The sequence below is a fragment of the Nicotiana sylvestris genome, chromosome 3 (assembly GCF_000393655.2).
Source record: "Nicotiana sylvestris chromosome 3, ASM39365v2, whole genome shotgun sequence".
Taxonomy (NCBI): domain Eukaryota; kingdom Viridiplantae; phylum Streptophyta; class Magnoliopsida; order Solanales; family Solanaceae; genus Nicotiana; species Nicotiana sylvestris.
This window is the reverse complement of record NC_091059.1, coordinates 151,544,853-151,562,965: the sequence shown is the minus strand read 5'-3', so window position 1 is coordinate 151,562,965 and position 18,113 is coordinate 151,544,853. Positions and strand designations below refer to the sequence as shown.

Sequence of the window (18,113 nt, the reverse complement as noted above, 5' to 3'; positions counted from 1 at the left end):
TCTTCAACCTAGTCTAAAAAAATCAATCTGATTTCGAACTTATAGTACAAGATTGTGATGATAAGTCGGAATACGATAAGGATGAAGCCTTCGAAGAAATTAACAAAGAGTTGAGCCAATTTGAAAAAAAGAGCCCAACTCAAATGACACGGAAGCCGTCAATATAGGGGATGCGGATGACATCAGGGAAGCTAAGATAAGTGTCCACATGGAACCAAATATCAGGGAAGAACTAATCAAAGCACTTACTGAATTCAAAACATTTTGCATGGTCATACGACGACATGCCGGGTTTAAGCACCAATCTACTGGTTCAAAAATTGCCCACTGACCCGGCATTTCCCCCCGTCAAGCAAAATTGAGGAAGTTCAAAACCGACGTGAGTGTGAAGATTAAGGAAGAAGTAACCAAACAGCTGAATGCTAAGGTTATTCGGGTCGCTCGATATCCTGATTGGTTGGCTAATGTGGTGCCAGTGTAAAAAAAAATAAAAAAATCCGGGTGTGTGTTGATTATCGCAATCTAAACAGAGCAAGCCCAATGACGCTTTATGATCAACAGATATCGAGGGGAAATGCGTCGACATGGCTATCAATTCTGACGCAGTTAAGAGATATTATGTATGATTTCTTGTAATTGTAATTGTTGTTTGTTTGTACTTAGCATTTATCAGAGAATGAAATGACGGAGGCAATTCTTTCTTCTATCCAAACACTTTAACCTTTGCTTCCCCCTTTGAGCCTTATTTATTCTTTCATACCCCTCTTTTGGAATCAGTAATGAAAATAAAAGAAAAAGAGAAGAAAAAAAAGTAATGATAAAAAGAACAAAAGAAAAGTCACAAGAAAAAAAACGAAGGAATTGGGAACTACGTTTGACCTGATTCCTCAAAGAAGGATACGTAGGCGCCTCACGGCTCGGTCATAGCATAACAAAAAACAAAAATCCCCAAGCAAGAAAAACTGGGGCAGAAGTTTGTATTTATAATTTTGGGAAGAAAAAAAAAGTTGATTCCGAGAGTTGTAATGTTTTACCCATTAAAATTATTTTGAACCTCTTGTTACCCCTTTTCTTTTAACCATACACAAAAACCCATATTGATGTCTAAAAAAAAGACCTCCCGATCAGTATCCGAGAAGTGCTAAATCAATGCAAATGGAAGTCGGGAATAACACTTTGATCCCCAGCAAAGAGGAAGATCATAAGCTGGAAATGAATTGATAGCCGAAAGAATCCCCAGCAGAGAGAGTCATATCGGCAGCACTCCAATCCCCAGCTGGGAAATAAAATGAGAGAGTCTTATCGGTGAAAATCTTCATAGGCACCATAAGGCGACGAAAGATGAGAGAAATAAAACGAGAGAGTCTTATCGGTGAAAACCTTCACATGCACAATAAGACAACGGGAGTTGAGAGAAATGAGAAAGTCTTATTAGCGAAAACCCCTCGAAGGGCACTATGAGGTGAGAAGACAAGATTGGCCGAAAGAATCCGCATTTGGCAAAGAGTTGAGTGCCTGTTTATCCCCAGCAACAGGAGGCCGTCTGAAAGGTTGATTGATACAAATAGACTGGGTTGATTAATCCGGAATGCGCGACATGATCGTTGGGATCGGTTATATCATTCAGATAAGTTCTTTTCTTTCCTTTTCCCCAGTATTTGTTCAGGAAGACTTCTTTTGTTTTTCTATTTTTTGAAATCATCACTTTTTCATTTTTTGGTTTAAAGACTTTACCTCCCCAGCAGTTTGTTTTTGAAAAGGATTTTCAGAGCTTACTACCAGTTGCCAAAATGATGCAAAGCAAAATGCGAATAGGACAGGCCAAAGATAAGGCGAAAAAGCGAAAGGAAGTTGGTCGCAAGACCAAATGTTGAATGGGTCTAGATCCCAAGAGGACCAAATTTCCAAGGGAAGTTGGAGAAAAACAGGAAAACAACAGTTGAGAAAATTGTGGACCTAATTCCAAGAGGGCCCCCAACAGATCATCAAGATGTAGGAGCATCCCCGACAGATTTTCGACCAAGTTCCAAGAGGGTCGGACAACACAGAGTGGGGAGGGAAGAAAAGGAAAATTCATTCCCAGCAAAATAATCCCCAGCAAAATAATCCCCAGCAAGTTTTGATAGCGTAATGAAACACAGAGCGGGGAAGAGAGAAAGGGAAAAACCATCCCCAGCAGGAGTGGCACGACCACTCACCATGTTTTAAAACTAACAAATTTTCTTTGATTTGAAGCAGGAAAAGGAAATCTTATTAATGGCGAAAAAACATGCCACAAGGAAAAACACCAAAACTGGGGCAGAAAATTTTCTGCCATTTGTCGAAAATTTTCTCGGAGGAACGAGGAAATCAATTCAAGTTTTAAGAGATAGCAAGACAGCACGATTTTAAGAAAACCAGTCGGAGGTAAGACAATTCCAAGTTTTTGAAGTTGGGTTCATCCGCCCTCGAATAGGATATTTTGGGTTCATCCGCCCTCGAATAGGATATTTTGGGTTCATCCGCCCTCGAATAGGATATTTTGGGTTCATCCGCCCTCGAATAGGATATTTTGGGTTCATCCGCCCTCGAATAGGATATTAAATTTAATCTGTCCTCCAAAGGACATTTAATTGATTTCGACCCAAGTGGTCCTTCTTGTAGAAACATTGCCAAAATATATATATTTTCATAAATTTTTACCATCAGGCGCCCACCTGTATAACGAGAGGAATATTTTTCAGTCTTATACTGCAGATTTTGAAGTCAGTAACCCCACCGGAAGGCAGAAGGTTACAACAAGAATCCCCAGCAGGAAATAATAAAAATCCCAGCACCGGAAGGTAGAAGGTGGCAACAAGAAGTCTCAGCGCAAATTCAAGCGCATGAGTCAAAAGAAAGAAAAGACGCGTCTTGAAAAATGGCGTGTGAACATTAAATCATGCCCAGCATAACAAATTTGATGAAGAGAATCGTATCCCCAGAGGAACCGCCAAAAAGCTTAATGAAGAAAGCCCTGTCCCCAGCGGACCGAACAAAATGATGAAAACTAGTATTCAGAAAAGCGAAGGGCCAGAAATCTTGGTAGAAAGGCACCAGAGGAAACACAAGCCGACAAAAAAAAAAGCAAGGCAACCGGAGCAAGGGGGAAAACAGATAAGATTCTGTAATTTCTAGCTTAGTCTAGCTTCTTATTTTTTTAAGCATGGTGTAATAAGGAGGTCAGCAAACAGTAAAAGTAGCATGCAACAGCAGTAACATTGCAGTCCCATGGTAGTCCCACCTACCAAAACTCCCCGAACTACATTGACCTGATTCCTGTTCAGCCCAGGATATGTAGGAAACCTCTGAAGCAAAGGTTCGGTCAAAATCTTTCAAAAATGCTTCACACGGAGTACTCGAACGGGCAAAAATCGCTCGTATTCGCTCACTTTATCTTTGCACGAAAACCCTTCGTGTTTTCGGACAAAGAGGGGCAGCTGTGAGCACGTGATTTTTGCCCTATATGAGAATCACTCTCAAAAAATTCAAAATAAAACAATTTTCCTTTGTATACAATTTTTGTATTTTTGTGGTATTTTTTTTGTATAATTATTATTTTTATCTGTGCATGTTTATTTGTTAAATTAATAAAAAAATACAAAAACAATAATGTCGCGTTTGCATTTAGGATTTGGTCCTACAATTGTTAGTAATTAAGTTTGTTTTACGAAAATTAAAAAATTACAAAAATAGGCATCTTTTGCATTTTTAGCATTTAATGTCCAAATATACAATTTTATGCTTAATTGCTACTTAATTATGCATTAATTATTATTGAGAATTAATTTACGCTTTTATAACTTAATTTAGTTTTTAATAATAATTTAAGTATTTTTATAATTTAGTTCTAGAAAAATAAAAGAAGAAAAAGAGCAAAAATACAAAGAAAAATCGGATTGGGCCATTTCTTCAAATTTCAACCCCAAGCCCAAACAATTGTCCAATCTTCCCCACGACCCGGTCCATTTCAAACCGGGTCGACCCAATCCATAACCCAACACCCCCTATCTTGCATTTCAAAAAAAAAAAAAAAAAGCAAAACAAAACAAAAAAAAGGAAGAAAACCCTAAAAACCCCTCTCTCTCATCCGCCCCCCTCATTTCTCTTTCTCTCTTTTCTTCTTCTTCTTCAAGCATCCAAACATCCCATCCATGGCTTCCCTTCCCCCGCCTCTTCTCCTTCACATACACACACACATACACCCTTCTTCTTCTTCAAGATCGCGAGGGTTTCTTCTTTTTCAAGTTTATGTTGAATGTCGTTGCTTCTTCTTCCTCACTTCATGCTGCGTTTTCCATCTCCCAAAGCTGCTACTTCTTCTTCGTGTTTCGTCGGCAACCCATTGCGTTGCTGCTCCGTTCTCTTCTCCGACCTGCTGCTCCTGTTTCCGCCTCCGAGCTGCTGTCCGCGCCTTGCTGCCGCTGTTGTTCGCGCCTTGTTGCCGCTGTTGTTCGCGCCTTGCTGCCGCTGCTGCTTCACGTTGCCGCTGCTCGTTGTTTCACGCTGTGCTGCTTCTTCATGTCATCGCCTTCGGGTTGCTACTGTTTCGTTGTTTCGTCACCTTCAAGTCCGTTTATGTCAAAGTTTCGTTGGATTCGTTTAAAGTTCATTCGATGTTCATCGTTGGTCATTTACGGTTAGTTGTTCTAAGTTTTATTTCGTCCATAATTTGTTTGATATTTTCAGATTTGGAATTAGTATAAGTTTGCTTTAGTTTTCTTATTTATTTTAGATAAAAATTGTTAGTTTAATTATATTGTTGTTAGATTTAAGTTGAAGATTCAATTTAATTATTTTTCAGCTTGTTTTATTAATTTTAAGAGGATTTAGTTTTAATATAGAAAGGTATTAGTTTAAATCGTTCAAATCCGTTGTTTGTTGTTAATATAGATTTAGTTCGTGTTCATCTTGTTTGAAGTTCGTTTTTAATTTAGTAATTTAATGCGAAGTTATGTTTTGGTTTTAATTTTTGGATCATGCATCTTTGTTATAAGTTTTGTTGGATTTAATTTAAGAAAGATTAGTTGATTATTTGAAGATTAGTGATTTGAATATGTTTATTTGTTTTGTTTAAGTTTAATTCGAAGTTTGAACAAAGTTTGTTTGTTATTGTTATTGAATATTTTCATTCATGTTCATACTTTGTTTGGTTGATCTTGAATCCGAAATTTGTATAGTTTGATTTCTTGTTTATCATTTATGATTATTTCTTGAATTTGTCTCATAATCTTGTTTAAGTTTAATATAGGAATTGTTGGTTGTAATGTTGTTAGAGTTGATTTTAAGTTCAATATTATTGAATTTAGAAATCTGAATATACTTGTTTGTTGTTGTTGTTGTTGAATCTGAAAATAGGTTTGTTTGTTGCTAAAAATATTGTTCAATCAAATTTTAGTTGTTCTTTGTTGTTCAATTTGTGTTCATGTGATTTGTTGTTGAAATGTTGAAGAAATCATGTTCATGTGATTTGTTGTTTGAATTTATGTAGAAATTGGTCATATTGGCTATATTTTGGTTGAGTTTGATTAATTGATTGGTTATAGCTGATGAGAGTAGTTTGGTAAATTGTAGTACGTCCGGAGTAAAATAGTAATTGCAATAAGGTCGGAGGGGTAGTTTAGGAATTGTATATTTTATAATTTTTTATGATAAGCATGGGGGACAAAATGTAATGGGGTGGGGTTGATATATTTGTTTAATTTAGTGGGATTAAAATGGGGATGAGTGGGAAGATATTGGGTTTGGTAAGAGAAAATGGGTGTTTTATTAATTAATTAAAGGGTTTGGGAATGTGATATATATAGGAGGCTTGATCAGATTTTAGAAGACACGGACAGAGATATAGAGAGAGAAAAAAAAGCTGAATATTTAAGAGAGAAAGAAAAATCCAAAAAATATTAAAACTTTCAAGAAAGAAAAGAAAAGAAAAAAAATTACAAATAAAAAGAGCTGGAAATTAGAAGAGAGAGTAGTACACACCTGATAAATATTCTGATATACGGGTTTAGAAATTAAGGGTTAAACATTAATTAGCCTTTCAAATCTGAAAATTCCCTTGGTTTCTGTCCGTTGTTTGTTGACAGTGTTTCTGGATTTTATTTTGATTTTCAAATCTGTCACTGGGATTTCTGTTGACTGGATTGCTGGTTATTATTGTTGTTGCTGTGTTACGTACTACGTGGCTGACTTTCTTCTTCTTATATTGGCAATATCAGGTACACAACTGTAATTTTGGCATTTTGTAAGCTGAAATGAAAAATGGAATGTTAAATTTCTAATTTAGTTTTATTTTTTTAATTGTATTTAGGTCACTTCATGTATTATTATTCTGTAAATCGCCGTTGTTTGCATAATTAGGCATATTGTAGCGATGTATTAAATAATGTTTTGCTTTAACCTGATTATTAAGTAGTATATATTTAAGCATGTTCATTAATGATTAAACTGTCAAATAATAAAAATAGATGAAAATAATGTAAAAAATGGCTTTATTAAATCAGTTTGGCAAAATTAATTAAGTTCCTTATTCATAAGGGTTTTAGTATCGCCAACGTTAAGTTAATCGAAATCATGTAGCTAAATTCAGTTAAAACAGGAATTAATTTTGCGAATCAAGTATTAGGACATAATTTGAATTAAAAAGGTTATATTATTTAATTTTTAGAAATACGGTTTAGTAATCAAAATTATTTCTAATTTTCAGTATTTGTAAATAATTAATTTCAATAGCTCAAGTCATCTAACAATATGATTTTCAATCCGTCTATGGGATAATTAGTTTTGTTTTTTAAAAAAAAATTATTTGACAATTCTATGTTGTATTTATACTTATAATTTTAGTAATATTACTTTCCATTAATATTTGTTTTAAACTAGTATCTAATATGTTATTTTAAGTATGTAGAGATTGATTTTATATTTATAGAAAAACTTAGCAATAATAAAATGTAGTCATTAAAGGGTATTCATAAAATAAGGAAGGATTTCGCTAAAAATAAATAGATGTAAACAATATAAAAAATTTGCAGGATTCTCCAATCTCATTTATTTATTTAATAAAAAAAATACTATTATCCCGGGATGGGCCGTTTAGTAAATTTCACGGTCCTACCTAAAAGTATAATAACGCGTAGTCTTTTGGCGCATATTTAATAAGGTTATTTTCTTAAATATGGGTGTGCATTTATGTAACCCAAATCCCGATCTTGACGGAGTCAAAATGCGTCAACAAATCACGTGTACACTGGTTGTGACGTGGTTCGAAATGCATTTTCACGACGTTGCAATTCTTGTATAAAATAATAATAAGAATAATGATAAAAGCGGTTAAAAGTTAAATTTTGCACATAGGTTCAACATGTATTAAATCAGATAATCAAGCCAAATATGACAGTTGAGCGACCGTGCTAGAACCACGGAATTCGGGAATGCCTAACACCTTCTCCCGGGGTTAACAGAATTCCTTATACGGATTTCTGGTGCGCAGACTGTAATATGGAGTCATTCTTTTCCTCGATTCGGGATTAAAAATGGTGACTTGGGACACCCTAAAATCTCAAAAGGGTTCAAAATCATTGCAGAAAATGGAGTGATGAGAGTATGCTCCGGTGCACTAGTGGTAATGAAGGCTAATCGGAAGAATAATAATATGTATCGCTATCGTGGCAGTACAGTTATTGGGACAGCGACAGTGACATCCAGTGACGACAAAGAGGCAGAAGCAACCAAGCTATGGCACATGCGCTTGGGACATGCTGGAGGAAAATCCTTGAAAACTCTATCAGATCAAGGATTGTTAAAAGGAGTAAAGGCTTGCAACTTGGAGTTTTGTGAGCATTGTGTCAAAGGGAAACAGACAAGGGTTAAATTTGGTACAGCGATCCATAATACTAAAGGCATTTTGGATTATGTACACTCTGATGTTTGGGGTCCTTCCAAAACACCTTCATTGGGTGGGAAGCACTATTTTGTAACCTTTGTTGATGATTTTTCCCGAAGAGTATGGGTGTATACAATGAAAAACAAAGATGAAGTGCTGGGAATTTTTCTCAAATGGAAGACGATGGTGGAGAATCAAACAGGCAGGAGGATCAAGTGTATTCGCACAGACAATGGAGGTGAATACAAAAATGATCATTTCAATAAGGTCTGTGAAAATGATGGCATCGTCCGACACTTCACTGTTAGACATACACCACAACAGAATGGAGTGGCAGAACGTATGAACCGGACCTTGCTGGAGAAGGTACGGTGTATGTTGTCCAATGCTGGCTTGGGCAAAGAATTTTGGGCTGAGGCAATTACATATGCATGCCACCTCATTAATCGTCTACCATCTGCTGCTATTGATGGCAAAACACCATTTGAAAAATGGTACGGAAAACCTGCTGTAGATTATAACTCTTTGCACGTGTTTGGCTCAACTGCATATTATCATGTGACAGAGTCAAAATTGGATCCAAGGGCAAAGAAGGCTATTTTTATGGGAATTACTTCTGGAGTCAAAGGATATCGCTTATGGTGTCCTATGACAAAGAAAGTAATATTCAGCAGGGATGTTACCTTTGATGAATCTGCTATGGTAAATAAGGTAACAGAAGATACCAAACAAAATGAAGGTGCTTCTAAGCAGGTGGAGTTTGAGGGAAAATTTATTTTTCCTACACAAGAAGCAGAGGAGGAAACAAATGAAGATTACCCTCTGGAAGGAGAGCCAGTAGAGGAGATTCCAACTCAGGAACCTCAACAACAACTTGAATCAATAGCAACCAGCAGGCCAAAAAGAACAATAACGAAACATGTTCGTCTCATAGAGACGGTTGCTTGTGCAACCTCAATTGTAGCTGATGATGTTCCTACCACTTATAAAGACGTTTTCCAAAGTTCAGAAGAAGATAAGTGGAGGATTGCCATGAATGATGAAATATAGTCCCTTCATCAGAATCATACATGGAGATTGGCCAATCTCCCGAAGGGAAAGAAAGCAATTGGGTGCAAATGGGTATTTGCAAAGAAGGAAAGATTTCCTAACCAAGTAGATGTTCGCTACAAAGCAAGATTGGTGGCCAAAGGATATGCTCAAAAGGAGGGAATTGATTACAATGAAGTGTTTTCTCCAGTTGTAAAATATTCTTCCATTAGAATTATGTTGGCTTTGGTAGAACAATTGGATTTGGAACTAGTTCAGATGGATGTAAAAATTGCATTTTTACATGGAAACTTGGAGGAGGAAATCTACATGACTCAGCCAGAAGGATTCAAAGTTGTTGGAAAAGAAAATATGGTATGCAAACTTGAAAAATCGTTGTACGGATTGAAACAATCTTCTAGACAATGGTACAAGCGATTTGACGAGTTTATGTTGCGGCAAGAGTACAAGAGAAGCAAATACGATCATTGTGTGTATTTGCGCAAGCTTAAAGATGGTTCCTTTGTATATCTTCTCCTATATGTTGATGATATGTTGATAACTTCCAAGAATTTGGAAGAAATTAATAAGTTGAAGATTCAACTTAAGAAGGAGTTCGAGATGAAGGATTTGGGTGAGGCAAAGAAAATTCTTGGCATGGAGATAATTAAAGATAGATGTTCAAAGAAACTCTGTTTATCTCAAAAGGAATATTTGAAGAGAGTACTTCAACGTTTTGGCATAGATGACAAGACTAAGCCAGTTAGTACTCCACTTGCTTCCCATTTTAAACTAAGTACTACTATGTCGCCAAAGGATGAAGATGAACGAGAGTATATGTCAAAGGTACTATACGCAAATGTTGTTGGTAGCTTGATGTATGCAATTGTCTGTACGAGACCTGACATTTCACAAGCTGTTGGAGTTATTAGCAGATATATGCATAATCCAGGAAAGGAGCATTGGCAAGCTGTGAAGTGGATTCTACGGTATATTCATAATACTGTAGATGTTGGGTTAGTTTTTTGAGCAGGAAGACAATCAGTCTGTAGTTGGATATTGTGATTCAGATTTTACGGGTGATCTGGACAAACGAAGATCAACTACTGGTTATGTGTTTACTTTTGCAAAGGCACCAGTTAGTTGGAAGTTTACTTTGCAGTCAATAATTGCGTTGTCTACAACAGAGGCAGAGTATATGGCTATTACAGAGGCTGTAAAGGAGGTGGTTTGGCTTCAAGGATTGCTAAAGGAGCTTGGTGTTGAACAAAAAGGTATCACAATTTTTGTGATAGTCAAAGTGCTATTCAATTAGCGAAGAACCAAGTTTATCATGCAAGGACGAAGCACATTGATGTCCGGTATCATTTCGTACGAGAAATCATAGAAGAAGGTGGAGTCATGGTGAAGAAAATTCATACTACGGAGAATCCTGCTGATATGCTGACAAAGGTGGTGACTGCGGTCAAGTTTCAACATTGTTTGGATTTGATCAACATTGTTGAAAACTGAAGATTGAAGATGAAGACACAATCAAAATTTGTTATTGAGAGAAAATTGAAGATGTGGAATTTTGCCAAGGTGGAGATTTGTTAAGTTTGGCAGAAATGTTTGTCCCACATCGGTGGGAAAAGAAGTGTTGGGGGGGATTTTTCCCCTATAAAAGAAGGCCTAATGTTTAGGATTGAAACACACCTCTCATTTGCCTTCTCATCTGTTTAAGGCATTTGTATCTTCTCTCTTTAGTATTATTTCACTTGTATTTTTGGAGTGGAATAAAATATTGGTTGTGTCCGAGGAGTAGGCAAAATTAGCCGAACCTCGTAAATTCTGGTGTTCCCTTTATTGTTGCTTTATTGTCTTATTTATTATTTGGTGGCTGTCATAATTTTTTGGTATAGTAATTGTGACTTATTCACACTATATACATTTGGCTTCCGCAGCAGTGTTTGCATGATTGGGTGCCGACCAAGGTCTAACAAAGATTCCGTGTTGTGCTCGATGATGGTGACTCCCCTCTCTGTAAAGAATAAGAGGAAACTATTGTAGACACTTTGCTTGTGAAATTTTTTAAGTAGGCCAAACTATGAAGCAAATGGGCTATGAAAACCTTTGTTCTTAGTGAATAACTATAGTATCCTAATGCTGTTTCCTTAAATTTCTATAGTATTTCTACATGTCCTAAATAATGTAGGATTAACCGTTGGCATGTTCAGCGGATCTTTATCATCATGATTTACAAGAAATAGTTATAAACTGATCTTTTAACTCTGAGTACACATATGATGCCATACCCATGCTAAATTTAGTGTTAACAACTTTTCTTTTCTAATTTGAGATTTATTGGTCTAGACTCGAGAGGGATATTTTGATAGTTTTACCTTTTTCAGGTAAATTTGGTTGCTCTGGAGGATAATCTAACTTCAATCCCAGTGTTTATATAGGTCCATTTTAGGGTAGTCATGGCACTCTGTTTCATTGATCTGACGTTCTATTCATTGACCCCAAACAAGAGAAAAAGAGTAGAGGAAAACAAGATATGTTTCTTTTAACTCTGAGTACACATAACAAGCTTATTTTAGCATAAGCTTTTCGTTCTAGTTTTATTATTTGATCAGTAACTAAAAAGGTCGTTTCAATTGACCTTTAATCAATCAGCAGCAAAGTTGAGAGTATGCTATGTTGACACACTGTGTGATGACTTCAGAATAATCAACAAACTTGAATGATTATTCTTTTGTGCGGCTACCTCATATTACAAAGATCAAAAGTAGATCGCATTCATAGGATACACACGAACTTCCACAGAAGGAAGTAAAAACCAGAGATGGAAATAGAGTAGTTAAACAATAAGTACTAATCTTATTCCTATTAAAACTGGACTGAATCGCTATTCCTCTTAATTCCAACAAGATCTGTAGTCCAACTTTCCGAGCTAATTATTGCTAATACTACTTGACAGCAAGTTGCAAAACAAGACGCTGAACTCTTGTTATTGTGTAATTTGATCAGCTAGCCAATGAACATATAACTATTTCTTTCTTCCTCGTTTTTTCTAATTTAACTCCCACCCGCATAACTATCGCTCAAAACTAAAATAAAAAGGGTAAAAAACATGAAAAATAGTAAATTTTGCAAAGAGATTGTCCAAGATGAAGATGGTGGGTTTTTAAATACTATAGCCTTAACTTTTTAGTTCTTGAAAAGTTCCAAACAATGTTCCTGGTCCAAATTCCTGCTCCAGAACTTCTTGTAATACTCAGCATACGTAAAGTCCTGATAAATGACTGGAGATCCATCTTCAGTGAGGAGCTTTGGAGCACTGATTTTCGCGCTATCGCACGGACAAAGGAACGAAGCCACTGACAACCTGGCTTTGTCTGAATTTACAATAGCTCGATGCCATACGCTTTTGTATCTTCCATTACTCACTGCCTGCAGAATGAACATGACCAAAATGTATTAATACTAGCTTATAAGTTGGTCAAGCTAGCATATAAGCACCTTCTGGTTTATCTACGCGTTTGGTAAGCACCCAAATTGCTTCTAAGTCAAGTGCTTATAAGCTAAAATCAACTATAATTTTCAGCGTATAAGCACTTTTAGTTTGACCAAAACTTTACTAATTTATTCTTAATAATATTTTTTAATTCACAAAATAAATAAACTTCCTAACTTTCTCTTCATTCCATGTTCGTTGTTCATCCTTTTTTTACAATTTTTTTTTTAAATTTATAATCTTTTATAAAGTTTTAAAGGTATTTTAGTCATTTTAATAAAAAACAGTTAATCATCAACCGCTTATTATTAGTTTCAGCATGTCTATCCAAACACGTAAATGCTTATTTAAAATATTAATTTCAGCATTTAAAAATGATTTTCAGTACTTCAAACTTATCAGCTAATCCATACGGACTCTAATTTATGGCTGGAACTTATAGACACTGGTTAAATTGTGTATAAGTAACTAAACACGCGTACTAATTAAAGGGATTCTGATTTACCTGCAGTTGATCACCAAGATTAATGACAAAGGCATCTGGTTGAGGCTTGACGGCCAACCATTCGCCATCTTTAAGAACTTGAAGACCAGCTACTTCTAAGTCTTGAAGAAGAATTGTAAGGGCATTTGGATCAGTATGTGCTGGAAGCCCATAAGTGAGTTCTGGTTGGGGACAAGGAGGGTAGAAGTTGATAGCCATGTGTTGGCCTTGTTCACCCAATACATCCTTTATACACTCTTTCTCTAAGCCTAGGCTCTCTGCTATGGCTTCCTGCAATCTGAATCCGAGCTGCCTAACTTCTGTGCAATATCTGCTCACGATTTCCCTGCCAACCGGAACAATGACAATTACGATTAATTAATTCTTCTTCCAGTAAAAGAAATAATGTACCAAGAACATACACTGAAATCCTCTACAATAACCATGTACTGATCAACTAGTTAAGTAGTATCATTTTTGTCCATAGTTTCAGAGAGGGAAACACAGTAGCTGATCAACTAGCTAATTTGGGAGAATCAATAAGAGGTCAGATTATAATGGATGATACAAGTTCTCTACCGGACATAGTGCAATCCTTACTGAAGCTGGATCAAGATGGCATCCCAAATTTCAGATTTAAGCCAAAGAAGAACCATTTTGTTATTAATGATGTCAATTTAGATAATTTTGTACATTGTATAGTGCTGCTAACTATAGGCATAGTATCCTGCAGTCTAGAGCTTAATTGTCAAATTGTTATGGAGGCAATCTCCCAACTTAGGCAGAGTTCTTGGCATATGTTGTTCACAAGGATGATCTATGTCATTCCTCACCATGTTCTAAAGGCTATGGTGTATGTCTTCCTCCGTGTACTAGTTCTTTTTGATAATATACGAGTCGGGGTGTATGCCTAAACCCCAACTCCCACCATGGTGGGCTTTCTTTTCTTCTTTTTTCAAAAACATGTACTGAAATCTGGCAAAGAACTTAAATTTCATAAGTGATTGTCTAGAGAATACTTACGCATTCATCATAGTTTGACCTACTCCAAAAGATTATACATCCACTTAAATAATTTTTTATACCGTTAGTGTGTAACATTTAACTCCTAGTACTAGGAAAACTATAACCCATTAAAATACATTGATAGTCTTACTATTCTTTACATTGTTAGCCTATACAATTTAAATCCTCCTATTATAAAAGTACCGTCATATTAGACTTATCAAAGCAAAGTGGAAATGTCTTCAAATTACAGAAACATATTACTAACATACATAGTAGTATTAGCTATAGTATCTTACACAATAAATGTTCACATATTCTCCCTTCCCATTTTCCCTTCTTTTTCCCCATTCCAATGCATAATAGAAATAGATCTAGAAAAAGTTGTGCTAAGCAAAAGGGGCTCAGTTTCCCTTCTTATTTTAAGTAGCTTTTAAGCCATAAGTTAGAATTTTTAATTTTTGGCTTTTGGCTTGTTTTTGTTATTTTAGCTTAAAACAAGTGCTTAAAAGTACATTTTTTATTTTATCCAAACATTACAAAATAGGCTTAAAAGCACTTAAAATAAGCCAATCAAAACGGACTGAAAAACTTAGGGGTTGTTTGGTATGGTGTATAAAAATAGTTAGAAAAAATATTTTTATTTATTTCAACAAAATGAGTATCTATTGAAAACAATCTCTCTATCCTCACAAGGTAGGGGTAAGGTCTGCGTACACACTATCCTCTCCAGACCCCACAGTGTGAAATAATACTAAGTATGTTGTTGTATTTCAACAAAATGAGTACTTTATTTTATGATATAGAAAAAGTGTATTTTTTTCTTTCATTTAACAAACTAAGTGTTTTCTTTTCTTGAAATAGAAAAAAAAATCTAAAAAATTAGTACCTCTTTTTCACGATGTAGAAAAGATATTTTCTCTTTTTATTAAACTGGGTATTTTCGTAGAAAAAGTACTTTCTTTATTCAACAAAATGAGCAATTTTCTTTCATGTTGTAGAAAAGATACTTTCTTTTTCAACAAAATAAAGTATTTTCTTTTTAGTTATCAAATTCAAATTTTAACATTGTTCTTGTGTGAAAACGTAAAGCAGCTCATTAATTCCTTTGAGTTTGAGTAAATTTTAAAAAGAATAATTACATTCTTGAAGAAAATAGATTTGTGGGCGGAAGGGGGAGTAGTACAGAAAACATGGGGATTTTGGGAAAGGTGAGATTAAGGAGAGTAGCATAAAAAACTATTTTCCTAAAAATATTTTTATACTCTCTAATTAAACACTAAAAAATATTTTTCAAGAAATTTTTTTCCCTAAACAACCAAACAAGGGAAATAAATAATAAAAAGTAATAAAATCACTCATATTCAAAAATAATATTTTCGAGAAAAACATTTTTTTTCGTAGCAAACACACCCTACATTATTCTAATTCTATATCTATTCAAAAGTCCACCTCTACCTAAAGAAACTTTTAAAAGGACAAAGTCGGCAACCGGCAAATCTGGAAGCTCAGCAAAAATGCACCTACAACACTATAAACTTTAAATTAGCGCGTGAAACCAGCCGCAATTAGCACTGACAAATACCGCTCTTAATTAGTGGAAAATAAGATAGGATCGATTTTGATGGTGACTTTACGGTGACAATTTGAGTCCAAATCCATCTAATCCGTCCAATCAGTCTAATCCGTCCAAAAATTAATAGGTTGAGTTACAAACATTTTAGCTCATGGGTTAATTTGGGCCAAATTAACCCATTATATTTTTATAGCTCATTTTAACCCATTAAGCAGCCCAAATATAATCCATGAAATTCACTCAAAACAAAAGGTATCTCAACCCAACTCGCCTAAATTCAACCCAACCCGCCCATTCAAGAAAATAAATAAACAAATAGATGTGCTACGTCTGCTTCGAATTCTATAATCTATAACATTCATTCTCTGCTAAAAAATATAATCAAATGCTCCATGATTAAACCAAAAAACCCCCATTATTCTTTGGCTTACGTTACTCCATTGAATTTAATCTCTATCTTCCCTATCTAACTCTGACGTCATCACAATGGTGACGCACTCATCGGTTACGTGTCAATTACTAGGTTAATACAGCAACTAAAATGTGTCACCATATTTGTTAGACATGACGTAATCAAGATGAAAGTCGCGATAGAAAAAGTGGCACTTACTATTATTATTTGGCAGCACATGACTGCTGAAATCACGACATTTAAATCTTTGAAATAGTCAAATGTGGCCTCACATGCTTATTTCTGTTATCTCTATCGTCTATTCCCCTTTTTTTGTCCATTCAAAATTCTACTCATTGATTTTTATTTTTTCCTTTCTCCAAATGAAGTGGTCAGGATTTTATTTTCTTACATGCTTCAATTTTTAAGAAATCAACAGTATACGATTCGAACTTTGAAAGTATTAGATGAAAATACATGTGCTTACTAACTGTAATCCTCTTGGTCAGATTCCTCCAATTTGGTATACTTTTTAAATAATCATTAAAATATCAAAGAATAAAAAAGAAAGATAAAGATAAAGAAATTGAAAATGGTTAGTGTTCACATGGAACATGCATTCTCTAGAAGGTTAGGGAGATTACATGAATTTTGTGAGAGCAACAAAAAAAGAAAGATTCAGAATGATTCCGTACTAAGTACCACAATCAAACTAATTTATTACTCCTTCAATTTCAATTTATGTGAACGAGCACAGAATTTAATAAAAGATAAAAGACTTTTGAATGTATGGTTTAAAATGAGGCACATTTATTTTGTGTGATTATAAATCATTGCATAAAGATAAATTATTTCCAAATATGGAAAGAGATCATTCTTTTTAGCACGGACTAAAAAAGACATAAGTTCACATAAATTGAAACTAAAGAAATATATTGCTTTAAGGTATATTGACTTTTCTGTACAACTACAAATATCTGACACCTGCCCTGAAAGAATGTCCTCTTTAAAATATTTAATTTTTAATTTAGCACGTGTAAACAACTCAGATACGTGACAACACCTCGTTACACGTTCACTTCCATGCATATCTATACCAAAATAAAAAAGGTTGACATGGTAAGGATTAAACTAATGACTCAGACAGCAATGTATTCATTAACATAATGAAACTAATATAGATTAACACAATCAGAAGTTGGTGAAGAGTTAATTTGTTTACCTGAAAGAGGCAGGATTGGAAGGCCATTCAGGAGCGTATTTTTCCAGAGGATAACAATGAAGTCTGAGATAATCTCTCCAATTGTGAACCGTCTCCTTTTTCACATTAAAACTAGTAGATAATCTCATTGTCTTTGATGGGTCATCTGAGTACAACTTCAACTTCTCTTCAACTGGAAGCCTAAAAAATTCCCGACCTATCTCTAGCATTTCCTCTACTAAATTCTTGGGTACACCATGATTAATTACCTAATCATAAAGTTTAAAAGTTCCTCGTTAATTACCATACATGTAGCAAAAAGGACCCCAATAAATGAATTTTTTATATAAGAAAAAAACAGATTAGACAAATGGTGAGATGATAAAAACCTGGAAAAAACCATAAAGACGACAGGCTTCACCAATTTGATGAACAATAAGGTTTCTATCACCACAGCCCATGTCAATTACTGGAACGTTTTCACAATCAGCGACTTCAAAAAGGCGTGGCCTATCGGATTGAGGGCGGATATAACTTTGAGGGATAGTGGAGTGACGGATTCCGCTGGACAGAACTTTTGCTTCCATTGAATCTCGAGCATATAGAAAAGGAATAGTTGTGATATGAGCCGTTACGAATGAGGAAAATTGCTCACACTTATCATTCACCTTGTGCCAAAGTTCGCGCTATATATGCAAGCTCCGAGCGGCTAAGCTATTGCCATGTGCCACAGGTCACGCGTATTTAATACTCTCCATTTCTGATATTCTTTTTTTCCAACTTCTTTAGTAACGACTTTATGAACTTACTAAATTAAATTATTTAAGAACCAAGACACAAGAAAGTTGGGATTAAGAACTGCTCCTTCTCCGGCGATAGATTAATTGCGCAGGCAGCTCTTATTGACCGTACTTTTTACTACTGTGGGAAATCAGATTTTCCTTCTTTAAATGCTAAAGATTAAATCAAAATTGTCTACTTTTGTTAAGTATCAATTTTTTTTTTATAAATCTTTACCTTATAAAAAA

The 18,113-nt window shown here is 35.0% G+C and overlaps 1 protein-coding gene across 1 annotated transcript; it reads right to left on the bottom strand.

The window, feature by feature from the left end:
* Nucleotides 1-11,771: 11,771 nt before the first annotated feature.
* On the bottom strand, nt 11,772-17,780 carry LOC104243922 (protein DOWNY MILDEW RESISTANCE 6). Its single transcript, XM_009799203.2, has 4 exons — nt 17,475-17,780; nt 17,107-17,354; nt 12,934-13,258; nt 11,772-12,364 (listed from the first exon to the last, which is right to left on the bottom strand). Exons 1-4 carry the CDS (start codon nt 17,670-17,672, stop codon nt 12,122-12,124), a joined length of 1,014 nt encoding a protein of 337 aa, XP_009797505.1. The 5' UTR covers nt 17,673-17,780; the 3' UTR covers nt 11,772-12,121.
* Nucleotides 17,781-18,113: the final 333 nt, after the last annotated feature.

What these genes read in the sequence shown, in the direction of transcription:
- LOC104243922 (XM_009799203.2), bottom strand. Translation starts at nt 17,672, where the DNA reads ATGGAAGCAAAAGTTCTGTCCAGCGGAATCCGTCACTCCACTATCCCT. An exon ending in GTCTTTATGGTTTTTTCCAG is followed by an intron (nt 17,355 to 17,474) that starts GTTTTTATCATC and finishes CTTTATGATTAG; the next exon opens with GTAATTAATCATGGTGTACC. An exon ending in TCCAATCCTGCCTCTTTCAG is followed by an intron (nt 13,259 to 17,106) that starts GTAAACAAATTA and finishes TCCGGTTGGCAG; the next exon opens with GGAAATCGTGAGCAGATATT.